At 37.6% G+C, this 26877-nt stretch overlaps 2 protein-coding genes and 1 pseudogene across 4 annotated transcripts; 1 reads left to right on the plus strand and 2 right to left on the minus strand.

The window, feature by feature from the left end:
- Positions 1-215: 215 nt before the first annotated feature.
- LOC108847719 (auxin transporter-like protein 2) lies at positions 216-2947 on the minus strand. Its single transcript, XM_018621040.2, has 6 exons — positions 2528-2947; positions 2245-2430; positions 2031-2143; positions 1711-1894; positions 1303-1400; positions 216-1124 (listed from the first exon to the last, which is right to left on the minus strand). The coding sequence occupies exons 1-6, from the start codon at positions 2684-2686 to the stop codon at positions 413-415; spliced, it is 1452 nt and encodes a 483-aa protein (XP_018476542.2). The 5' UTR covers positions 2687-2947; the 3' UTR covers positions 216-412.
- Positions 2948-21831: 18884 nt separating this feature from the next.
- LOC108845076 (uncharacterized) lies at positions 21832-24110 on the plus strand. 3 transcript variants are annotated; one of them, XM_057004669.1, is made up of 11 exons: positions 21839-22041; positions 22119-22287; positions 22363-22437; positions 22505-22745; positions 22889-23013; positions 23091-23124; positions 23192-23238; positions 23329-23466; positions 23555-23619; positions 23703-23766; positions 23850-24110. In XM_057004669.1, exons 1-11 carry the CDS (start codon positions 21939-21941, stop codon positions 23971-23973), a joined length of 1185 nt encoding a protein of 394 aa, XP_056860649.1. In that variant the 5' UTR covers positions 21839-21938; the 3' UTR covers positions 23974-24110. The 3 variants fall into 3 exon arrangements, 2 of the variants coding, with proteins under 2 accessions (XP_056860648.1, XP_056860649.1); XM_057004668.1 differs by having other exon boundaries at positions 21837-22041; positions 22119-22437; XR_008943223.1 differs by lacking the exon at positions 23850-24110 and having other exon boundaries at positions 21832-22041; positions 22119-22437; positions 23563-23619.
- LOC108845075 (uncharacterized) lies at positions 24079-26514 on the minus strand (annotated as a pseudogene).
- Positions 26515-26877: the final 363 nt, after the last annotated feature.

A 26877-nucleotide genomic window follows, 5' to 3' on the forward strand; every position in this document is an offset into this window, starting at 1 on the left:
ACTTTGTTGTGAAGAAAAAAAGGTAATTAACTGTTTTTATTAGATAGAAATAAAACGTGTTAGAATCCGAAGGCTAAGAAGAAATAGAACGTGTTAGTATTTAAATATAATTAATTAGATATGGTTGTATTATATAAAAGGAATAATAAGTAACCACTTAAAATAAAAATAAAAATAATTGGACAGAACATATATCAATAGGGCACACTGCAAAATTAATAAAATAGATTGTGGTATTTATATGTGTTAACAGATTAAGATGTCCTCTTTAATTTCCAAACATGAACGACGATAGTAAAATTTGAAGAACCAAAAAAGAAACAACAACAAAAAGCCTTGGTAAAAATCTAAACAAACGAACCCAAATCTATCTCCGTGGAATAAACCACCCTTCGTGTCTGCTCATTGTTGCTCAAAGGCCACGAGTGTGGTTGACATGAGGATGGCTGATCGGAGGAGGTGAGGCCATTACTGGTGGAGGACACTGGTAGCATTTCGTGAAAAGTCCGAAGGTGTCAATCTGGTGAACAAAATTTATCATACTAGCCCAACCACCGAACCCAAACCCAACTATGAACACCCACACCACAATGAATGCGTTGATGGTGAAAGCTCCTGTCCACCTCCCTAGAAACCTCGGCGGCTGCTCCACAGCGTTCTCACGTGCAGCGGATGAGCGGAAGGTGAAGATGTGAGCCAGCGCAGGGATGATGTAAACGGTGAAGCTGACGAGGAGTGATCCCACGGTTGAGTTGATGGGGCCGAAGAAAGGGAATATGATAGCCAGAAACCAGATGGGTATAACCACAGGAAGCCTCGCGGCGGCTCTCTTGCACACGCTCCGGCACTCATGCATGCCTATCAGCTTCTCCCACACGAAGTATAGAGGCGTGCAGGCGAACCCAAACGTGATGAATTGGTGGATGAGCATGAGCACAACTGCAAAGTCGCGGAAAAGGTTCTTTGGGAGGAGAGCGAATGCGTTTGAATGGTTTAGAAGCAAATCGCCAAACGCCCAATAAACCGCAGACGCAGAAGGCAGGGTCAGCGTTAGGACGTACAGAGTCGCAAACAGGTAAATAGACTTGAACTTCTGCGGCTTCCACATCGCATGCATTATTTCTCTGCTCCAACAACACATGAACACATATTCAATTTACATATTTAACTGAAGTAAATGTGTCGTGTCAATAAAAAACAAAAAACAAAGAAAGGGAGTGGTCCTTTTCATCAATCTCTGTAACCGATTATACCCTTAGCGATACATGGATTAATGGGGTTAAAAAAGTTAAAAGATCATACACTGTAACAGCATGACCACCGAATGTGTAAAGAATGTTTGTGGCCCCTGTGAAGTATAACACCAGCTTGCTTGGTCCCGAATGCTTCACTCCTTCTACCTATTATTATACCAATATAGTTTGTTACATATATATATTATTAATCTCAAACAGCTTCATATATCTGTATTATAACTTATAAGCAATGTATCATTGATGCATTAAACCATGTCTGACACCAATGTATATAGGTTTGGGCAAAAGTGGTCCCAACCACATGTTGCTTGAGACAAAAGGGCCAAAAACACAAGAAAGAAGACAACTTTGTTGATGTTTTTGAGTCCCCTTAAGCTACAACATCACCAGCTAATCTATCCCACCGTAAAACTATTACCAAAGCATAAAAAAATTCCTTCAGTAATTAATTTACCTGACCATGGAGGATGGAGGCAATGGTGAGGTACCAAGCAGTGTAAGTGGTCATCAAGAGTCCAAGGAAAGACCAAACCCTGTAGTTGTGGAAGGAAGGGATGAAGACTGTGGTTGCACAACATGCCCCAAATATGTATGTCCATGTCCTCTTATCCAGATTGTCATTTATGTAATATATGTTGCTGCACATTCATTCATTGTTCATTAAAACCAAATCATCATTGATCTCATTAAGAAAAGAAATATATATACATATATGTGGATTGTAGTCTTCTTTTCCTGATCAATAAATAATTTTGGATGATTAGTAGTAAGTACCTGGCACAAGCTATGAGCTGAATGACAGATCCAAAGAGAAGAAAGGTGCAGTTGAATGCTAACCCAACATTCCTCCAGTGCTTCCCAAGCAATCCATCAAGAACCTCGAACCACTTCACATTGTAAAAAAAATCCATGTAATTAGTATATATATATGTTTTCAAATGCAACAGGATGTCGAAAAGAGCTAACTAGAATAATTTTATATTGTTACCTGAATGACATGGTTTCTGAAGTTAACTTTCTCTCTCTCTTTCCTTGTTCTGTATTCGACATAAAGAATGCTGATGAGGTATGCAGTCCAACTTCCCAAGAGGCCGTAGAAGAGCTGAAACAGAATTCCTGAGAGCATCCCTAGCTGTGAAAATGAATATGGAAGAGTCAACAGCACTTGCGCCACCTAAAGAAAATAGACATATTCATCAAGTTACACATAGTGGAGTATAAAACCGACACCTTTTTGTTTTCATCTACAAAATACAGTAAAGGTGACGTACCTGGTTGGAAGCGCAGCTGAACCAAGCATCATAGACAGAACCGCCATGCCAAAACAAGTTGGAAAGCTTAGATTTCATGTCTGAGTCTTTCCCTTCACTCTCCATCTCCACATAGTTCCCAACAACAACGGTTTCCACTGCTTTCTCAACATTCTCCATTGCTTGTCCTCTCTTTGTGTAGAGACCAATACTAGTGAAAAGGAATGAGAGACTAGATAATATATATAGAGAGAAAGGAATAGAAGATTGAAAGTTCAAAAAAAAAAGGAATAGAAGAGTGTGATTGTGTGTAGACAGAGAGGGAGACAGGAAGTAGTATTTCAAGGCAAGAGGATGATGAGCAAAGACCAAGCAAACTCCCCTTCGCTTTGTTCTTGATAGCTACTTGTGAGAGATTTTGTTTTGGGAGTGACAACATAGAATCAAATTTATACTATATACTACTCTGGGTTTTGTCTGTCTTTTTTTTTCTTTTGCTGTAAAAGCTTTAAAGTAAACTATTTGCCAAAGTATCCAAAATTTATTTAAAGAATACATAGTAAACATATTGTATACCACTACCAATATTACTGTTGCTTATTCATGAGAATTTATAACAAAAATAGGTACCTTGAAAGGGTAAATTAGTGATTAGGTGTTGGTTTTATAAAAAAAAATTCGTCAAATAACAATTCGAAAAAAAAAATTTAAGTTACCGTCCTTCCTGGGAATGGGATATGTATATAATTGATTTCCAAACAAAGAAAATAAGTATAAATAATGTCTCCGTCGAAAGATTTCTAACACAAAAAATCAAAGAATTGAAAATCAATGCCGCGTTACCATAAGGTAAACAGGAGTGACTATATTTTTATTATTTTTAACTTTGTTTGTTGTTTTCTCAAATGGTTTTATCGCAAATTAATCAAAACAAATAAGTCTAATCACATGGTTTAACGGCGAGTCACGTTTTGCTCGCACGAGTGCGCTTTTGGTTCTCGAGCAAATGATTCGTTCACTATTTTTAAGATATGCCTAAGTTAAAACTTATAACATTAAAAAAAACATTATAACATTTTCACTTGGCTATCAGTTGAGTATACAATACTATTACAAATCCACCATATATTGAATATCATATATTCATATTTATAAATCCTCTTTCGCATGATCATAAACTCGTTTGGTATCAATGATGTAAATGTATGTTCAAATTTTTGAAAAGAAAAAGAAAAATATGTATCATTAATATTCTCCCATGCTTTGAACAAAGATTGTAAATATCGATGTTGCTTGTAGACAGAACTATCAACTATGTAAGTTACAAAAAAAAACTATCAACTAGTATGTACTTGTATAGTTGTATTTATTGATCTAGTTCTACCGTTGGATGATTTAAATAGGGATACTTCCTCCCTCTGCACTACTACATCTACAGCTGTAAATAACGGGCTGTCAACAACAAAATAATAACTTTTTTTATAACTCTCTGGCTTAACAATATAATAGCTTAGATGGATGTTTCCATAAGAAACATCACTCTTGATATTTCACAATTTTACCGATGATCGAACATCACGGAAAACATGTTACCCTACTATTGTTTTGTGTACGAGGGTAGAAATCAAGAAACATAGATAATTGGGACATATTTTAGGTACACGATAAATAGATAGGATAAAATAAAATTACAAAAGAAGAGAGAATATGATAAAGTAGACCGAATCATTGCTAGAAAACAAGCCTGGTCGCTTTTTTATAATAAGAGGGAACTTCGCTTTTATTTTTTATGACATGCCCTATTCTTCTCTATGAAATTTGTGCTCTCTTTCTTATTATTACTCTCAATTGATATTACTCTTATTTTTTTTTTCTTTTTTTTGAAACTTACTCTTAACTAGGTGATTTTCCCGTGCTCATGCACGGGTATAAGTATTTATATAGTAATACTATAATAATGAATTGTTATTTATTTTTAATTTTATATTAATTTATAATTGTATGCATAGTTTATATTAATAATATTATATTACTTTAATTAGACATTCGATTTTAGATATGTTATAAGTTGTCAATTTTGTTGTTTTTACAGTCGATTTAGTTATCATTTGGATATATTGATTTGCATTTATTTCTTTGAATTCATTGGATATATTGATTTGCATTTATTTCTTTGAATTCGATTATAATATCTTTTATTCTAACTATATTAAATTTTGATTAATTTTATTATTTGCATTTAGGTTACTGGTTGGTTGGTTATCTTTTATATGCAAATATATTTTAGGTTGATTATTTATAAATTAAGATATATTGTGATTAGAATGAAATAAAAGATAAACTAAAGTGTCGAATTCCAAATTCAATAAATTAATATAACGATGATATTATCAAGTCTCATGCTTACATATATAAATTTTACAAAAAAACTAAATTGTAACAGTTGGTTAATATTTTATTTTCATTTGTTAATATATTTTGACTCATTCTATAATTTATATTTATAAAATTAATTATTACCATAAAATTATATATTATTATTGTAGTTTAATCTATGATATTAGATATAAGTTGGATTAGTCGAGTTACTCATGTTGTGAATATATTAAGTTGCATGTATTATGTTAAATCTACTCGATTTTGTTATTTTTACTATTGATTTAGTTATCATTTGGATATATTAGAGTGCATAATGTGAATGCGACACATAAGAAACTGACTTCTCAAATTATATTATAGATAGATATATATTTTGTATTGTTTAAAATTATGTTTTTAAAATAAATAATATTTCTTTTTAAATATCAAGATTATCTTTCTAAAATTTATTTTTATGAAATCACATTATATAAAAATATATGTTTTCATCTAAGAAACAATAGATATAAAGTAAGTATTTATGACTTCAAAATTATAATTTATGTTATCTAAAAATATTTTTAAAATAGAATACTACTATCTTGTGAAATTTCCTTTTTAATGAATCATATTATATATACATATATTTTCGTTTTTAAATTCGATTTTTAAAATTTATAAATTTTCCTTTTTAATATATATGTTATATGGAAAATTTCAAAAAGGAAACTTAAAAAAATAATAGGTAATAAATGTAATATTTTTAATTCATTAAGGGTATCAATGTAATCAACCATTGTGAGAGTTAACGTGAGCGCGACACATATTAAACTGACTTCTCAAATAATATTATAGAGATTTGTTTGCATATATATCAAAACTTTATTTATTTTAATCTTTTTTGTCGGCTATTTATTTTAATATATAACATATTTTTGTATATTTGAGTTTTGATTGATGATAATGATACTATAATCAGGAAATAATGAAAAGGAGAAATTTCTTTTAAAAAGAAAAAAAATTTGCATGTTGAAAAGTTGTAAATAAAATATAAAATTAAATAAATTTACAGAATAACTAAATATAATGATAAACAATATTTATATATTATTGCTGACATTAGTGATAGCAAAACGAGCTTAAAATCCCATATCATATTCTAAGTTCGACTAGTTTCATCAAAGATGCATTTATGAATATTTACCTAATAATCCTATCAAGGAATGCTTGAAATTGATCTATTTGTCATTTCATTGACGATGGCATATAGTAACTGCTTGATGCAAACCCGTACAAACAAGTAGACAACCACGAGATAGAGACAAATATAAATATTTATTACATCATGTGGTCTCAAAAACAGACACTGATAATGCGTATAATATCTATGTTCTCTAGCAAATCCCTCCCAAAATAAGCTTTTTTAAAAGTTTTTTTAGCAACTTTTTAAAGCTGGTTTAAAATAAAATATTTAACATGAAAAAATTATATGTAATTTACTAAAAAGAACAATTAAAATGTAAGTCTACTGTCTTTTTCCAAGCGATAGTTGTTTCTTTTTAAGGACGCGTTTTTTCTCCCAGACGACTTTCTCGAGATAAGTCCTTATTCAGCGGTCCGTTGATACCCCCGTTGACTTATCCAGCGGTCACTTCGCTCCCATTGGCCGAGATCTACTGCTACCTGTCTGCAAGTTCAAATTCTTTCTTCTTTGGGAAGTAACCTCCGGTTTCTTGGAAGAACTAAACCCTAATCGACGGTTGTAAACGCTTTCTGTCGGAGGCTAGTCCCCGGCGGACCTCCACGGCCTCCTTCTAACGACACACTGCTGCTCCCTCGTTCGCGTACTCTTTAGGATTTATGCTGCACTAGGGTCGACTGTACTCCCTTAGTGAAGCTTGACTCAGACGCCACTACACTTCCATTGACCTAGCTGAACTCTTGGAATCCACTCTCATTCACGCCAAAATGACTCTCCAACGCTACACATCGGAAGAAAAAGGCAAAGCGGCTGCAAACACTTCAGAAGACCACTCGGGACAACCAAGAAGACGCATCAGAGCTCCTGAAATAGACACATCTGCGCTCATAATGGACAACCTCCTCACTCTGATAGGAAGGGTCCTAAACCCTAAAGAGCAACCTATCGGGGCGCTAATCTCAGCTCTCCCGCGTGGATGGAATCTCAAAGGAAACCTCACTGGCTCGGATCTGGGAGGGGACTGCTTTCAGTTCAGATTTGAGCTTGAAGAAGACTTAACCTCCGTCTTAGCAGGGATGCCCTATCAATTTAACCGTTGGATGCTGATCCTACAGCGTTGGGAACCAGTTATATCGCCACACTTTCCCTCGCAAATCCCATTCTGGATCCGACTCCAGGGGATACCTCTGCACTTCTGGCATGAGCAGACAATCTACAACATCGGACAGGAACTGGGGACTTTGGCAGACTACAAAATCACCAAAACCTCCGCAAGAATTCAAGTGCTAGTCGACGGACTGAAGCCGCTCATCAAGGACTCTGTTCTTTACTTCGCTACAGGTGAAGAACTACCCATCAAGATGGAGTACGAGGCACTAGACTACCACTGCCAGTCTGTAATAGACTCTCTCACCTTGCAAGAAACTGCCCTCATGCAAGACTCAGCGCACCTACACAGACCCACCGATCTACTGGGAACCGACAACAGATTGAAAGAGCCCCTGCTCTAAGCTCTTCACGCCGAAACAACGAGCAGAGAACTGCTTTCAACGACAGAGTAGACCGACACGGACGACCCTTTGGAGAAAGACTAGCACTCCCTCCAAGTAGAGTGAGACCTTTGACAAACAAGATCACTGCCAGTATCCAAAATGATCAGCACGCTCAACATGAGAACCTGCAAGGACCCTCACGATATCATACTCTGCCATCTGAGCCCACCAACAAAAGAGAGGTGAGGCACACTGCTACACATCAGATTTGGAGAGAAAAGAATCACAACCACGCTGAACAGGCCTTGAACCTAAGTGAACGTGAGGTAACATCTCCTGCACAGGAGCAACAGACCCCCAAACACAGGCCACCACTAGAAAGGAACCTGGCTGTTTGCGACTTTCCACAAGACCCACGAATCCCTACAAGGGAAGCTGTCTTGGAGGACCTAAGGGAGGTCACCTTCCAATACACTAACCATCCTGACCCTAGGGAAAGTGCAGCTAGACTCCAACGAGTCCTTCGCAGTGAGGAGAACGGCCTGATGGAAGACACGGCGACACAAATAATAGAAACTGCGCAACGTAACCTTGCAAGGGAACATGAAGCTGTTCCAGCAGCTCATCTGACTACACCACTCCCACCTCTGGTGCCTGCCACAAACTGAAGTATGCTGTCGGCTAGGAGAAACATCGAAAAATCTGGACGCAGTAGAAGAACAGCAGGAGCCCCACGCTCCTTCATTGGTGCAACTTCAGGGAGACTCTTAGCCCAAGCGCAATCAGCGGGATCGAGACACGGCTTCCCCCACGCCTCTCCAATTCTCTCAAGAAGTAGAAAGACTCCATCGAGAGCACCGAGCAGCTCCTCAAGGCGAACTACAGCTCCTGCAAATGGAACATCGGGATCATCCCCACAGGATTTTCCCACCCCTCCTCGTCGTCTTCCTTAGTCCTATTGAGCTGGAACTGCTGTGGATTGGGGAACCCACAGACAGTCCAAAGGCTCGAAACACTAACCAAACAATGCTCCCCTGATATCATCTTCCTCTCTGAAACTAAGAACCAAGACGATATGGTGATGACGGAACTCAAATCTCTCGCCTTTGAAAACCATTACTTGGTCTCCCCCCTTACGCCAGGCTTAGGAGGACTCGCCCTGCTATGGAAAAGCGACATTAACATTCAAATCAATGAAACGTCCTGCAACTACATTGATACGGAAATCACTTACAAAGGAACCTCCTTCTCAAGTCTCTTTGTATATGGGGCTCCAGAGCAATCAAACAGACAAGGCGTTTGGGACTCTCTCTCAAGGCTTCGAGCAGACCGAGATAACCCCTGGATCTTGATGGGAGACTTTAACGAAATAACTGATAATTCCGAAAAAGCAGGAGGCAGGGAGAGACCCGAGAGTACTTTCAATGCGTTCAGATCATTCCTATCTTCCTGTGATCTCTTTGATCTAAAACACACCGGTGACTTCCTCTCTTGGAGAGGACAAAGACACTCACACCTGGTGCACTGCAGATTGGATCGAACATTAGTAAACAGCTCATGGTCAGATCTATTTCCAAATGGTAGAGCTCACTACCTACCTTTTGAAGCCTCAGATCACAGACCCCTCCTCACCACCTTTGATTCAAAGCAGAAGAAGAAAGCCGGTATTTTCAGATACGATCGGCGGCTGAGAAACAATGAGGAAATAAGGGTCCTTGTGGAAGCTGCTTGGCAAGCTAACTCAAACCTGCCAGTTGCAAACAGAATCAGCAGTTGCAGAAAGGCTATTGTTAAATGGAGCAAACAGTTCTACATAAACAGTCAGCAAAAAATTAGTGAACTGGGGAAAGAGCTAGACTTAGCTATGGCTGCAAGGAACACAGACACATAGACCATCTCCCGAATCAATCAAGACCTGCTACGCGCCTACAAGTCGGAGGAAGAATATTGGAAGCAACGAAGTAGGCAACTTTGGCTCACCCTGGGCGACCGCAACACCAGCTACTTCCATGCAGCTACTAAGGGCAGAAGAGCCAGAAACAGGATCTCAACAATAGAGTCTACTGCAGGAGTTCCGGTACACGATGATAAGCAAATTGTAGAGGTGATCTCCCACTACTTCACGGAAATCTTCACGTCCACAAACCCCCCTGCATCAGAAGTTGTTAATAAAGCGATCACTCCATGCATTTCGGAAGCCACAAACGAAGCACTTATAGCATTACCTTTGGCTCATGAAATCAAGGAAGCTATGTTTGCCATTCATCCTGACAAGGCTCCGGGGCCCGATGGTTTCTCCGCAAGCTTCTTCCAATCCAATTGGGATGTGGTGGGACCTGCAATAACAAAGGAAATTCAGTCTTTCTTCCTAACAGGCGCACTCCCCTACTCTATAAATGAGACTCATATAAGACTCATCCCAAAGATCCACAGCCCTAAGATGGTCTCAGACTACAGACCTATTGCCCTATGTAATGTATACTATAAGGTGATATCGAAGATTCTCTCTCTCAGACTCAAGCCTATACTACAGGAGGTTATCTCAGAAACACAATCAGCATTCGTACCTGGAAGGATCATTTCTGATAATGTTCTCATCACGCATGAGATGCTCCATTATCTAAAGATGTCCAAGGCAACCAAACATTGCTCGATGGCTGTCAAAACAGACATTAGTAAGGCCTACGATAGGCTCGAATGGTCTTTTATCAGCATGGTACTAGAGAGAATGGGTTTCTGTGATACCTTCATTCAGTGGATGATGCAATGTATCTCAACCGTGCAATACGCCTTCCTCCTTAACAATGAAGTCGTCGGCAATGTGGTCCCACAACGTGGAATCCGCCAAGGGGATCCGCTCTCCCCATACATTTTCATCCTCTGTGCTGAAGTCCTCTCGGGACTCTGCAAAAAAGCACAAGCAAACAGTCAACTACCAGGATTACGAGTCGCTAGAAACTGCCCGAAACTGAATCACCTGCTTTTTGCTGACGACACTATGATCTTCACAACGACCAATGCTCACAGCTGCTCCAACTTAATGAACATCCTACACGACTACGAGCTAGCTTCAGGCCAGATGATAAATGCTCAAAAATCATCCATCTCCTTCTCCTCAAAGACTCCTGTCGATATCAAAACGCGAGTCAAGTTACAACTGGGCATAGATAAAGAGGGAGGAGTTGGTAAATACCTGGGATTGCCTGAGCACTTTGATAGGAAGAAGAAAGATCTCTTCACCTCAATCGTTGACAGGATGAAACAGAGGGCCATCAGCTACTCCTCAAGATTCCTATCAACAGCGGGCAAAGCGACAATGCTCCAATCAGTCCTCTCTGCTATCCCCTCCTTCGCAATGACGTGCTTTGAACTCCCCCTAAGTTTGTGTAAACGCATAGAATCAGTTTTAATCCGGTTCTGGTGGGATGAAAAAGATGGAGAGAGGAAGATTTGCTGGATATCATGGGACAAAATTACTCAACCTAAGAGCCTGGGTGGTTTGGGATTCAGAGACATCCGAGACTTCAATCACGCTCTGCTGGCCAAAATTGCTTGGAGAATCTTGACGGCACCTGACTGCTTACTAGCCAGAATCCTCCTCGGCAAATATTGCCACAAATCATCCTTCCTAAAGGTCCAAGCAGGATCTGCCATCTCACATGGCTGGAGAGGAGTCTTGGCAGGCAGAGACCTCCTTCTCCGACATCTAGGGAAAGCCATAGGTGACGGGGAGACTACAAATCTATGGACAGACTCCTGGATCAAACCAGAGGAAAACCTCAAACCTATTGGCCCCGTGTTCCTACTAGACAAAGATCTTATGGTGGCAGACATCCTCTCCCGAGAGACAAAGGAATGGAACAGAGCACGCATAGACAACCTACTCCCCGAGCTCACATCGCAGATCCTATCTCTACGACCCAGTCTGTTGGGAACCCCTGACACCTACATATGGCCGCTCCAGAAATCCGGGGAGTACTCAGTGAAGTCGGGATACTTCTCGCTACAGGAGGCAAAGCAGCAGGTTATGACTTCACATCTAAATCTCGATCCCTCTTGGAATTGGAAGAAGCTCATTTGGACACCAGACCTCCTCCCCAAGCTCAAACTCTTCCTTTGGAAAGCTGCTAGGAATATCCTCCCTACGGGTGAGAACCTGCAAAGGAGAGGCGTTTTAGCAAACACAAATTGCACTCGATGCGGAGAAACAGAGACAATCGATCATATCCTAATACAGTGCAAGTTTGCTAAAGACGTTTGGCAATTGGGACCATGGAAAGACACTATAGACACTACGGACCTCACTACATTTGTAGAGATGATGAAGGAAGCAATCAAATGGACGAATCTCCCACCAACTGGCATCATTGGAAATGCGTTCCCGTGGTTCTGTTGGACGATCTGGACTTCAAAAAATCGCCTCATCTTTGAAAAAAAGTCGTGACCCCTCAAGAAGCTGCAACAAAGGCAATCGTCTCTCAGCAAGAGTGGGAACAGGCACAAACAGCAAAGCCGCCGCAAACCATGAACACAAATAGCCCTCCCCAATCGCAATCGATCAATCTCGAAGCTGTATTCTGTAACACCGATGCGGCTTGGAGATCCGACAAAAAAGCTGCTGGATTAGGATGGATCTTCACCGATAGGGACTCCAACGAAATCAGCAGGGGCTCAGCTCACCAAGGGAACGTCCCCTCAGCGATCGTAGGAGAGGCACTGGCGATCCGAGAAGCCTTACTGCATGCAGCAACTCTACATATCAACCACATCTGTCTTCGCACAGATTCACAAGAGCTCGTTCGAGCTATCACATCGAGAAGGAAATCGACTGAACTCTTTGGGATCCAGTCGGATATCGACTCGTTGGTTTTCTCTCCATCTTCCCCTTTCTCCTCTGCTTCAATTGTCTTTGTCTCAAGGGTCCTGAATGGGCCTGTTGACTTACTAGCTAAATCATGTCTCTCAATTTTCTGCAATTTGTAATGGGCCTGAGGCCATAACTCTTTCTTTTAGTTTTAATGAATTATCCAGTTGCCAAAAAAAAAAAAAGTTTTTTAAGAAAGATTCTCCTCGTGAGTCTGAGTAATAAGCTGTGTGCTCTTTGTTTGTTATTTTATTAATTAGGAGGTGTATACCTTGTCATGACCTCATTGAAATGCTTTCCTGATGCTAAAAATTATGTGAGAAACTAGAAATCTTAATAATTGATAATACACACTCCTGATGGTGATGATGCTCATTAATCATCATATTTATATAGCAAAGCTAGATGAATTAGAATTCGCTTGTTGCATCATTTCGTATACATTCAGACATATTCATTATTTACGACCTTATCATTATATTTCGTAATGGGTTCGTATTTTCAATGACACTAATAGAATACAACAAAATACCATTGCTAGAATAATGACAGAAGAATATGCATGAGTCCTTTACATCTTATTTTATTGAAAGTTTTCAAACATCACTTTTTCAAACACAAAACTATTTTTTCGAAATTGTCACTCTATCATACCAATCGTTTACAAAATACAATTATAATTTTTTAAAAATATATAATACCTCAAACATCATCACCGTTTTTATTTAATTACAAAATAATATTATCATCTAAATTATCAACCATCATAAATAACCAATACCAAAAACCAGTCTATCATTGCCTTTTAATTCAATTTAACATGTTCTCTCTTATTTTTGATACACAAAACTCATTTGTTTTATATTTGTTTTCATTTTATCTCAAAAACTCTAAAATATTCAGATTCTAAAATCACATTTTCATTTAAGATTCTTAAATTTAATTTAAGATGACTTTTGATTATTAACAACCGAACATCTTTCATTCATCTTAAATTAAAATTATAGGTGCTGAAAACATATAAAAACGACACCAGATCTAGTAACTATTTATTGATTTCATATTCTTCAAATTTATTTTGTGATTAAAACTTCAGGTGGAATCTACTCTGCCGAGAAAATCATTTATGATAGAACATGTTCTATTGAAAATAGAAACAACATAAAAACGTTCTTCTCCATTCTATTTCTATATCTAATTCTAAATATTACTTTTAAAGATATGTTCCGATCCAGTTCTAGTTTGTATCAAAAATAAAATTTGTTATTTTCTATATTTAGAAAATAACATTTTCATATTAAGAAAATACTAGCATTCTATTAAAAGAAAATACTAGCATTCTATTTATAGAAACACATTAAACATTTTATATAAACTTATGTATAAAATAAAACAGTGTTTTTGTGGTTTTCCAACCAATTTATTCATGTGTTACATTTTCTTTTTAAAAACTTTTAAATATTTAGATGAAATATAGAAAAAAAAAACATTTTTTCTTGATCAAAGAGACAAAAATATTAAGATTTGATCTAAGAAACGCTTCTTCTTTGTATTATATTCAAAGTTATTAGTGTCGAAAAACACTTTAATAGAGCACTAATATTTTTTTCTATAACTCTAAAACAGAGTAATTTTATCGTACAGTTGAATTTATTTCAATATTATATTTATATAATAGAGCTATTCTATTTTAGAATAAAATATTAAGAAAAAATAATGTTACGTTAGAGATGTTCTGAGATATATGAAGGCAATTTTTGATCTACATTATTTTTCTTCTCTGGTCTATGTCTCTTTCTTCACATATATTTAATATGTTTCTCGGTTTTTTTTTTTTTTTTTTTTGACGACTTTCTCGGTTTTTATTATTGCGAGAGCTATTCATAAAGATGGGTGTTTATTTATGGCAGAAGAAGAGAAAAAAGCTGATAATTAATAGAACTTTCTGTGTGTGTAATAGACAAACGAAAAGACTTTATTTTTCTTAACAGTAAAAAAAAAGAAAAAAAAAAGTTTATGAGTTCGTTCTCTTTTGTCTGAAACTGATTAGACATGGTCAAACCAAAAGCTCCTTTTTAATAAAATTTTGTAAGCTTATGATGTTAAATATTGCCTCCTGTGCCACGCCTTTCAGCACTTACCATAAAGACATAAAAGCTTATGATGTTCCATCATAATTTATATTCCCATTGTTTGTCATCAACCACAATCATTTTCAATTTTCCTTGTGTTACCAGACAATTTTCAGAGAAGATTAAGCTATAAGCATTTCAAATAGAATAGTTTTATGTTTCCCACAAACATCTACTATTTTTAATATTTCTAACAATACCTTTAATATTTTTTTTTGTGCACCTACAAAACCTTTAATTTTAAAATTAATTTACATCTGTGAAATTATTCTTTCAAAAAAGTATGACCGGAACCATATTCTTTCAAAAAATATGACCGGAACACTGTAAATAAATCATAGCATTTTATCCAAATTTGAAAAAAAATTGGTTTAATGCTCTGAATAGTAACATACAGGAAAACTATGGGACAAGTGTGGTGCGGTTATAATAGTAACAAAAACATATAGATATATAAATATACGTAGAGATTTTTTGTGACTGTTCACGACCGTGCGGTGTGGAGAGGTTCGTCGTCATTCGAAACTTAAGTCAAGTTTATTTTGCTCCACTTAATCCTACATCCTCAGATCCGGTTGATCTTCTCATAAAATTAATTAAACATAATATTTGTAGTTGTGTATCTACTCTATTAAAACAGAAATACAAATATAAATTAACCCTTGAAACAATTTTTAATTAAAACCAAAACCACTCTTTTTTTATTCTTAACTTTAACTAATGTTAGTCATAATAAATATCAGTTTCTATAAACAATTATATTCGTAATTTCCTAAAATCTAGCTACCATATATATTTAAAATATTATGATCTTCTATTTAATATAACAAATATAAAATATAAAATATTAAATTCAACTTTGCAAGTAAAAGAAAAATTAGGAGATGTATTAAATTATCATATTTTATTGGTTTAATGAAAATAAAATTATCATATCAATAAATTCAGAAGAAATTTAATCATCAGTCGTGTGAACTCTCAGATCAATAAATCTAACCGGGATATATATATAATAAATTGGCCTCTTCTAATTTAATTAGTACAATATTGTATGTATTTATTTTTCTGGACTTTTATATATCAAAATTTTATAATAAAAACAAATCAGCTTTATCTAATATATATATGAAGTATTTAATTGAAAAATATGTTAAATATAGGAAGATACACACACACACACACACACACACATATATATATATATATATATAGGGTGCCCATATTTATTACAAGATAGATAAAAAATAATGCATAAATGAATAAATTATTGTTTAAATAAATTTTAAAATGAAACATATTCAAACTATAAAAGATTAGAATCATTTTTTCATATTTTGAGGTATATTTTTGAATTAATAAAATCTAATCTAACTTATATAATAAATTATAACAATATATTTAAGATTTTTTATATAAATTAAATATGAATAATAGGTGTGCGGAGACACATATCAAATTGTACTCTAGGGTTGTAAAAGTTATGTTTATAAGAAATGAAAAATACAATTGAAAATTTAAACAAAATGAATTAAATTTACAATTATACCATTATTACATAAAATTTAAAATTAGCTCTAGAAAAACTACAACTTTTCAGGTAACCACAACATTGTCACTGAAGAAAATGCAGGTAACCAGAACTTTACATTCATTCCTCTAATAAATATTCCTCCACCCGTAAGATGCCTAGGACCCATACTAGCTTCCTAAAATTCCATATCAGGAAAAGTATATGCTTTATAAACTCTTGCAAAAAGGGACGATTAGTCATTAATAATTCTCCAGGCTTGTTTGGCAAGAAGAATTTGTTTTTTTTGAGCGAAACATTCATAGATCACAGCAATTAGCATGTTGTATTTGCGCTGAAAAAAGAGCTTGGTTAAAGGTTTTGGATGTCTTTGAAGGCTAACCTTCCTTGCTCTTTTGATAAATACATATTCTCTCAACTCAACCAATGTATCTTACTTTTGTGTTCCAGCGAATCCCACCAGAAATCAGCCATTACTTAAGTCATTTTTTCACATGCCTTTTTATCAGTTTATAACATATGACATATCATACACATGCATTGCCATTGCAACTGCCTTATCAATACCTCTATCCCCCTTGCGACAACAGTTTTGAGAAAAACCAAGACATTCTTTCATTGAGAAATCAACTATGTTTTCGATCCACTGAACAATTCAGGTGGCCCCAAGATAATTACTAGTTCCTTCATCTTTAAGAATCCCAGTGATTCACTTCAGAGCTTGTTGTATGCCTGAGATTACTTTTGCGCGAAAATTAATGGCTATTTTTTCTAAGTTCAATCTCTAACCAGTAACTGCACCATACCTATCCAAGGTTTCCATCAAAACTACTACTTGATCTTCGTTAGCCTTGCAGATAAATAGAATAGACTATCATCTGCAAAGAACATATGATGAATCATGGATCCCCTCTCATCGAACTGAATCCCAACCAACATGTCTTCATATTTAGCCATCAGTGCATAAACTTGCGCTCGAGTGATAGCTATCCATATACTGATAACAGATGTATGGATTCTCAAGAAGAGAGGAGCCGTGGTAGTAAGACAAAGAGGAAGGGTGGATCACCTTGTCTCTCAATCCTCTTTTAGGCTCGATTTTCTTAAAGGTTAGTCATTATATGAGGACTGAACAAATCACTGATGAAACTCAATACATGACTCTATTAATCCTTTCCTTCTGAAATCACATAGCCTTCATTAGACTCCTCAAGTAATCTCACTCCACCCTGTTATAAGCTTTATACATGTCTGATTTAATGGCCATGAGCTACTTGGAAATTTTCTCATTCATCCCGAGGTTGTGGATCATCTCATGGGCAATCAAAATATTGTTAGATATGGGCCGTGGTTCTTCCACAAAAGCTGATTTGGGTAGTTGATACAATTTAAGGCAGTAAGGACTTCAATCTCCAGACCATGATTTTAGAAATAATCTTGTACATAATGGAGCATAAGCTGATGGGCTTCAGGTCTGCCATCTTTTAGAGATCAATGACTTTTGGAATCAAACAAATATGAGTAATTCCACTCATGATGGACACCCATTGTCAATGAAATTTTGCACTTCCTTAGTCACACAATCCCCATCAGAATTACAATATTTTTGTAAAAATAACCAATTCATGCTTGTCAGACCCGGTGAGCTAGCAGGGTTAATCACAAACACAACATTTTGCACATCATCTTTGGTCATTTATACACATCATCTCCACACAGATGCCTCAAAACCATGAAAGAACCGACTGAGATCATCTGGGATTGATGAGATGAAAAGCTTGCTAAAATACTGAAAAGCCATTTCTCTCGTAGATGCTTAAGAAAAATGACCATGCTATCTATCATCAATAAGTTCCAGGATTCTATTCCTAACTCTTTTAGTTTTGACAGAAGCATGATATAATTTTGTGTTCATGTTTGTCCATTTATCTCTACACTTCTCTCTCTAGTAGGATTCTTCTTCTTTGCTATGCCCTCATCATTTCTTCCTAAGATAGGACAGTCTAATAGTAGATGGATCAAAGGTTGATTGCTCTTTCTCCAAAGCCTCTTGAACCTGAATGATCTAATCTCTAGCATTAAGATTCTGAGATTTCTTCCATTTACGTTACCCCTTCTTGACCTTCTTCAACTTATCAGACACTGACAGATTAAAGAATGGGTGAGATGTCAGCCCTGTTTTCTTAACATCATCCTTAACATGTGGATAATATAGAAACCTGCTGTCAAATCTGAAGCTGCTTCTATAAGAATCTGATCCTGATATATGTTTCACCAAAAAAGCTTTGTAATCTGATCTTCGCTTCTCTAGAAAAGTTTGATTTGATGCAGGGAAGAGTCCAAACCAACTCTTATTCCCAAAACATTTGTCAATTTTACACTGAACCCATAATTTCCCTTTCATTCCACCCCAAGTGAGATCATCTCCATAAAATTGAAATTCCACTAAGTCTCCAGCTTGAATCATCTCACTGAAATGCTGAAAAATGCTTTACTTCTTCTCGGTCCACCCAGATTTTCTCCATTATGCCTAATTACATTATAATCCCTCATTATGCACCAGGGATTTTTATTTGATTATGAATTCTTGATAATCTTTCCCACATTTTTTTTCTTTCTTTTTCTACTGAATTTACACATGAAACAAAATAAATCGAAGTCTCCAACTGTACATTGAAGTCAATGAGATTTTTATCGAAAAACTTTACATCCATCTTCACCGAATTTTTCCAAAATAAGACTAGACCACCGATGTACCCAATATAATTCATAGTGATGATCAACCAAGCCTTAAGATCAACCATTACATCTCCACCGTTCTTAGTTTTCATCAAAATATGTCTTGGAATCACCAAATCGTCTGACTAGCCTACTCCTTGGCAATTCCAATTTATCATCGCCGTTTTTGGATTGAGAAGCCACTCATATGGGACCACCATTGGCTTCTTAGGCTTAGTTGAGTATTGAGATGTCTCTACATCCTTCCCTTGTTTCCTCTTCTCAGCTCCACCACTCACCTCTCTTTATTCTTGTCTTCTTTTTCAGAATCTTTCTTAGCGCTTTACTTCTGCATTTTCTTATAAATGTTCATGGTCTCTTTCTAGGCTTATTCTTTCTCATTTTAGTCCCAAAAGAACCAGTATCAGAGATACCAATCCTATAACCTATTGAACTTCCACGATAAAACCACTAGCCACCAATTCAGAGGAGGCATTTATTGCCGACTGAAATCCCAACTCTCTTGGATTCATTGACATTGCTGTTTCCAACATTGATAGCGCTCGGCATCATCTTAGTGTTTCCTCCATGCCTTTCCTTTACACTTTTCTTTTCCAGTGATTGAAAGTCAAAGACAACTCCCTTCCTCTTTTCCAAAGCCTTGGTAATAATTGGCATTGATTCTAATCTTAGCATAGTCTTCTAACCAATGGGATCTCTAGTTCCAGAAGATAAACTTTAATTCTTCCTTGCCTTGTAATTTTCTCCACACCATCAACAGCTAATATATATTGCCTCGTTCCATCAAGCACTTTCTCTAATATCTTTGGCCGACAAGCTAAAGTGTTAATGCCGATATGATCCTCCTTTACTACACCAAAAAGTGGGTCATCTTTTTTAATGACGCACAATCCTTGCTCTTTTCCCTTCATTCTATGTCTTTTTCAAGCTTAACTGCACTACTTTTGAATGTGTTCACAATCGTTGAGAATTTTCACCACCTTTCCACCTGGAACATCTTGACTCTTCTCAGAATCTTGGATATATCAAACTTCACTTTGACTCTAACATAATCCTTGATTTGGGCTTTTCAGGGTCAAATGGCACTTAAATTACTTGTCTAGCAAATTCTCCCAAGGCAGTTAAAACCAAAGTCGTGTAATCGTCAACTGGTATATTGCCCATTTGCACCCAGACTTCAATACTTAAGGTAGTTTGGAGGAGGTCTTCCTACCCATCTCTTAATGGCTAAAGAGAACTGGTTGAATGTATGAACACCTCTCGACAGTTTGTCAACCAGATCATGCTCGTGTTTAAATATAAACTGAAATATGTCTTTTGATAAAACAATACATTTTACCAGATCATATAGTTGTCATTTCCTAAACATATCCAAAATCAAATGAGACATCTTTTGAAATTGTAGATCGAGTAGTCTTCCCACAATACTCAATACATTTCTTCTATTTGAGAAATAACTCCGGCCTATTCAGAATTGTATACGGCTTTTTTTTCTCCTCTAGATATAGATCAAATAGAGCCTTATCCAAATCTGATGCCATTCTTCTAAGGTCACCCACTCCTCTTCCGTGAAGCAGAATCGTGACCAAAATGGAACAAATCCCCTTTGTGAACAGTAAGTTATGAAAATCTAATCGAAAATTTCATCACAGGCCGAAAATAAACTGATAGAACTCCAACACAACCGACAGAGATTAAGGAGAAATCAGGAATTATAGCTACAAATCTTGCTTAATAAAAGATTTAAGGTTGATGATGAAAATGAGACAATCACTCAAACAAGAGGGGTCAAGATTTTTTTGTGCCAAATATTTTTTTATAAGACTACTTATCGGATACAAAATTTGACAATTAAATATATACAAAGATCATAGTGAAAAAATGAAAACTAATGATGTGAATTATTTTAGGTTTAACATTTTTTAATAAATTGAAAAGGTGAAAGTAAGGTGATAATCTTTTTTTTTGCCATCTAAGATTTATTATTATTAAGGGTCTAAAGCCCAACAGAAAATACATAAAGCCCAAAAGAAGAGCATACATCAGAACAAACATTTGAGACAAAAGCCTAAAAGTCCAAACGAAACAGACCAAACGAAAATGTCACATAACACCCACCCAGAAGCCCAAACCCACTAGACGTTTGGCGTTCCACGTGTCGAGGGCAAAGCCAAGATTTCGTGTTTAGTCCCTCACCGACGAGGAGAAGACGCGTCTCCTTACCCTTCACACGTCTCCGCCGCTTCGAGAAACCACCGCCGGAAAAAGAACACGCCGACGTTTCACCGCAAGTCACCAGAAGCGGATTCACACCTCTACTCCCTTCAACACCATAACATCCTTCCACGGAGATCTTCCATCGACCAATCGAGATCTCATCGGAAAACACCAACTCACGCACTATGTTTTTGCTGACGGATCTCCACCTGTCGGAGAGCTTCAAATCGACCTCGTTGAGATCTCATCCAACAAGCCGAAGATCAAACAAACAGCCGTAGGTCCTGTGCTTAACTGAACCTTGGAGAAACAGAGCCACCGGCGACGCGAAGCTGTAGGAAGTCTTCACTCCCGAAATCAAAAGCCGGCGACCATCGCCAAAGAAAATGCACAGCCGCAGAGACAAAGACGGTCATCCACCAAACGAAGGTGCCATACCATAACTCGAAGACCCAAACGACATGCAGATATTTAATGGAAAAGAAAAAAAAAAAAACATAAAATGATCAAAGCCGGACCGGCGGGCTGTGGAAGCCCATTCCGCCGGTTGGAGTCACTGTTCACAGTGGATTTTCTAGATAGAAGGCAGAGCTTTTTATCTAGAGAGAGAATTTGATTTAAGGTGATAATCTTTTGTTGTGAAAAAGGTGATAATCTTGAAACTATTGTCAAAGAGTGTAAGAAAGAAACGGCATGATGTTCCCGTCAGACAAATTATGTTCGGTTTACTCGGTATTAACATTAAACCGGTCAATATTCCACGTGGAGATAGGCAAGGACTAGTTTGGGTGCGTTTGGGCGGCAATAAGATCTCGACTCCCCGCCCACGCCCAGAAACAAAAAGAGATGAAGTTTGTCTGCTTGATGTTGAATCCACACAATTGATTGCTTCTGGTGATAATGGAAAACAAGAACCAAGAGGATCTAGATCTGCTTCTGTCCCTCGACGACGGCGACGAGAGGGTTCTCGAAACTCCTCCCGGTTCTCCTTCTGCTCCACCCGGTGAGATTCGATTCGATTCGATTCGATTGCAGAATAGTTACTCATTTACTGAAAAAAATCTCGATCTTCTGTTGCAGTATATTTGACGGATGAAGAAGAATCCCCCAAACGTCGTAGAGGTCAGGCGGACTTGTCTGACTTCAGAAGTGTTGTTCAAGATTGCATTGACTACGACCCCAAACCTCTCCCTAAAACCACCAATAAACCTAAATGCGACATTGAAAAGTTCTCTGGCTTGCGCTTAAGGTTACAAAAGTTAAAAATCCTTTTTTTCTTTCGAATTTGCCTATTTGCTTCTTTGTCCAAACGTATCTTTTGTAGGAATCAATTACTTAGCCCAGCAGAGATTAGTGATCTCTTCTCAGATATCCGTTTCGTTCGATTGCAAACAATCAAGTAAGTCTTTGATTACTTACTTACTTACTTTTGGAGGAATTAAATTAATCTGAGTTGTTGCGAGTAGGAACTTGCTAATGGGTGACAAACTCTCCGGCTGCTGGGCCACAATGGGAGTGCTAACTGAGAAAGGACAACCCAAAACAAGCTCTATAGGCCAGCCTTATTGCATTTGGAAAGTCTGTTCCTTAAACGAGAACAACACTGTCTCCCTCTTCTTGTTTGGTGACGCTTACAAGAAGAATGAGACCGAAAAGGCGGGATGCGTTTTCGGTCTCTTCAATTGCTCTCTTCGCAAGGACAAAATGGTAAGAGCATTATTTTCTTGTGAGTGTGATTAGGCCTGGGCATTCGGATACCCATTCGGGTATGGATACTACCCATTCGGGTATCGGTTTTTTCTGGATTTTAAAAAATGGTCCCTTTCGGATATTATAAAAATTTGTGGCAGGGAAGTGACTTTTCATTAAGTGTCAACTCAGCTAAACAAATGGTAAAACTAGGAGTTTCCGCTGATTATGGAGTCTGCACATCCAAGCGGAAAGTTGGAACAACTTGTACTTCTGTTGTAAACAAGTAAGTTTTACCTTGGCCATGCATCATATCACGCTCTAGTTGTTTCTGAATTTTTTTTTACTTGTTTCAACTTTCAGACGCCAAGGAGCATTATGCAAGATTCATAAACTGGTACACATCCTACATTCTTGTTTTCTGCCACCAATGCAATTCACTCACCATGTTTTGTTTTGCACAGAATGCAACAGGCAAATTTGCTACAATGAGAAGTGAACTCAAAGGCGGGTATGTTTTAATGCTACCGAGCTTGAGTGGGGGGGATTTGCATGATTCTTGGGAGTTTAAGTTTTTTTTTTTTTGTAAAACTTGTTTCAGAAACTTGAGAACGTCTTTCAGAGATCCAAAATCACAAGGGATTTACACAGTTGAGCCACCAGTAGATAGGAGCGGGAACAAAAAGGCTAATCAGCCTGTCCGAGTACTATCAGTGGAAGGTCTCCGAAAGGCTTTAAGGTTTGGAAACTCTTTTATTTTATTTTTTTGAACATAAAAGAAACAGAATCAGCTTTTCGGATGCCAAATATAAATTGTGAGTATGCAGTGGTGCAGATAAAGTGACGCCTAACGTACACTCACAAGGAATACGTTTCCTGAACGAGATGGCTAGTATGCTTCTTCTTCTTTCTTTCTCTCTCCTTTTGATACAAATACAATCTAAAGCTTATAAAATCTGATCTTTGGGTTTACAGAACAATCGGCTTTAAAGAACGTTAACAAGAAATCTGAAGCTGTGAATAAGTCTGTAGAGAAGAGGTACTCCCTTTCTTGATTTGTTTTGTTATCTTCTTCCCGAGTTGTGTATCTCAAAAGGAGATGTTCTTGATTTTTCTCTTCAGAAAAGCATCTAATACAAAAGAAACGCAAGTAAAGAGAAAGAGAGAAGCGGATAAGAAGGAAACTCCTGAGATTGCCACCGGAAAAATGATGGTCCTAGATTTCTGCAGCTCCGACGAAGAATGAGTCCTCAAACAGTAGTTACCAAGCAGCCCTTCCAAGTTACCATACTTTAACCAATATATTGGATGTCGAGATAAAGGATTGTTGTTTCCATTCATACAAGAAATGTTCTTTTTTGTTATATTGGATTTGAGATGGTATGTCTTTGTGTTCATTTAAACTGTTGAGAAGAGATTAAACAGTATACGTAGAGAGAATCACATCACACACACGCTCTGCCTAAAACAAATGTTAGTTACTTGTGTATATAAGCCATCTCGGTTGTTCTATCTCTCCACTCTTTCAACTTCTTCTCCTTCTCCCTCAGCTCTTCCCCCTGTTTCTCCATTTCTTGTCTGGCAAGCAACACATCCCCTTGGCACACCTCTTTCTCCATTATCCTCATCTTGTGCTGGTCGTAGTGCTTTACCGCCTCAACGATTTCCTCTAAAACAACCTTGAGCCAACCTGCCTTGATATTCACGGACTCAACGTCTCTAACAATCGCTAGCATTTCCACCACGTGGGACTCCTTGAGATGCTCTAAGGGCGTCGTCTGGAGTTCGAAAACCACGGAGGCAAGCATGTCGAGGTAGTAGGATCTTGTGTTAAGCGAATGTAGTTTGGAAGCGGATGCAATGTCGCCGTTCTCGTCTAGGATTTGCTCAAGAGTGGCCGAAACGCTCCCTCTGACTTTGTAATCTCCCACGGAAACGATAGACTCATATTGAACGGACTGCACTTCTCTTTTTTCATTCTTTTTAACTATTATTCCTTTCATGCGGGAGATCTCTGAGCTCTGCGATTCATCTTGTACCTCTTGTTTGCTTGGGGACTTGTGATGGACGGGCTGCAACAAGACGACAAGACATTTTTTGTGGTGAGTTTAGAAATTAACACGAAAGGGATGATGAGATGAGGGATGATGGTAGATGGTAGAGAGCAGTACCGTAATGGGTCTACTGTAGAACCGATTCATCGTCCTTCTCAATGTAAACCTGTGATGATATTTGACCCATCTCCAAATACGTTTGGGAGATCTTTTCTTTGTGCTCAGGTGACCTTCCTTTTTGGACTGCAGTCTTTTCCCTACTTTCATGTATTCTCGGCCTTGTTTCCACGGTCCTAGGCCTAGTTTCAGCTACCCGAGGAGTTTGAAGAGCAGTACTGTCAAGGGATCTGTGGGATATGGGGTGAGTTTGGGAAATTCTAGGGCTGGGTTCAGGCGTCTTGCACCGCTGTTTCGGAGTCCTTGAAAATGGTTCAAAGTAGGTAGGCTGAGGCTCTGGAGTCTTGGACCTTGGCCCTGGGGATCTGGACATGAATTCAGGTGATCTCCCTTTATCTTGTGCAGTCCTCGTCCTATTTTCTGGCGTTTGGGGCCTCCTTGCGGTTGCGGTGGAGTCATGTATGGGTGTCATCGGCCTAGTATGAGAGGTGTTTGATACGCGTTCAGGAGTCCTCAGCCTAGTTTCAAGTGAGATAGGGTCCTTTTGTTGAGCCCACGACCTAGTGTTAGAGGCGTGTTTGGGTGTGTGGGGCTTGTGCCGAGGTGTCCTGAGAGGGTGTTCAGGCGTCTTAGGCTGAGTTCCAAAGGGCCTTGGAGAGTACATATCATTATCCTCACCTCCACGCTGATCAGCCTGGAAGGAATACCAACATATATATAAATATATGAGTGAGACTCTGGCGGGGAACAAAAAGAGAAAGAGAGAGTATTTTGCATTAACCAAGAATGGCACTTACCCTCCTTGCAAAATGATCTCCCCCGGAGTATCCTGCCAGGGAAGGAGACATAGGGAGCGAGTCCATATTGTTTGTACGCTCGTTCTTGAGCTGGGACTGGCGTCCGTGGAGTGGGGACAAGCGGCTGAAGAAGTTACCATTGGTGTGATCAGTGGAAGGTGAAGTGTCTGATTCAACCTTCTTGGCAAAATAGCTGGCAAGAGGCGATCTGCTTCCACGAGCGGGACTGCCTGACGATGGAGTGTCTCTGCTTGGAGTTCTCTTACCAAACCCTGACAAAAGTTAGCACGTTTCATGAGATATAATTATTTGATTATAGCTTTCTGACCAAGTAATAAATAGTAATTAAAAAAAATTTCATATGTACCATGTTAAACTATATAATCTAATCTCTCCTTAATACATTTACATAAGTTAGTTATTAGTCGGTTATTACACAAAGAGTTGTAACTCTTCATGAAGAGGTGTGTCTCTTCTATGTATTGATTCGATCTCTATATAAAGATCAATAATTTGTTGTAAACATTATCACAGTATCTCAATAAAGATAAAGTATTTCCAGACAAGTTAACAAAATTCGTAACTTGTTGAATAAGCATAAAGAGTCTATCTTATTTCTTATTCCGAACTCGTGTGTAACACACTGCGATCTTTGTGTAACACAAGCGGTTGGTAAAAGATAACATACCAAAGAGTTTCTTTTCCTTCTTGTGGACATTTCCGGAGTTTAATATCTCGAAACAGATTGCAGTACACTCATGGAATGGATTGCCTGCATTGGGGGCAACCTAGAACCACTTTTCCAGATACCAGTTCCATCATACAGACTTGAACAACTCAATAAGATCAATTTCTTTGATTAAGACAAAACCTGACATAAATAAACAAAACAGTGGTCAGATCCATTGAAACATTAGAGACCCACCAAATTACATCACACAAGGAGTCAACGCTTTTGATATTGAGAAAATTTTTGCAGAAAAATATGATTCTAGAGTCAGATTGACCATCCATTTTCCATGAGTTGGTTTAATAAATGATCACACAACATTAGACAATACTAATCAGATCGACTATGATGTTGATCACTTGCAAAATCGAGCCATAAATGATCCATGTTTTCCCACCATACAAGTTTAAATGCTTTTGGTGAAAGATCATATCCTCAAATTAATTTTCAAA

Source organism: Raphanus sativus, chromosome 3, assembly GCF_000801105.2.
Source record: "Raphanus sativus cultivar WK10039 chromosome 3, ASM80110v3, whole genome shotgun sequence".
Lineage (NCBI taxonomy): Eukaryota > Viridiplantae > Streptophyta > Magnoliopsida > Brassicales > Brassicaceae > Raphanus > Raphanus sativus.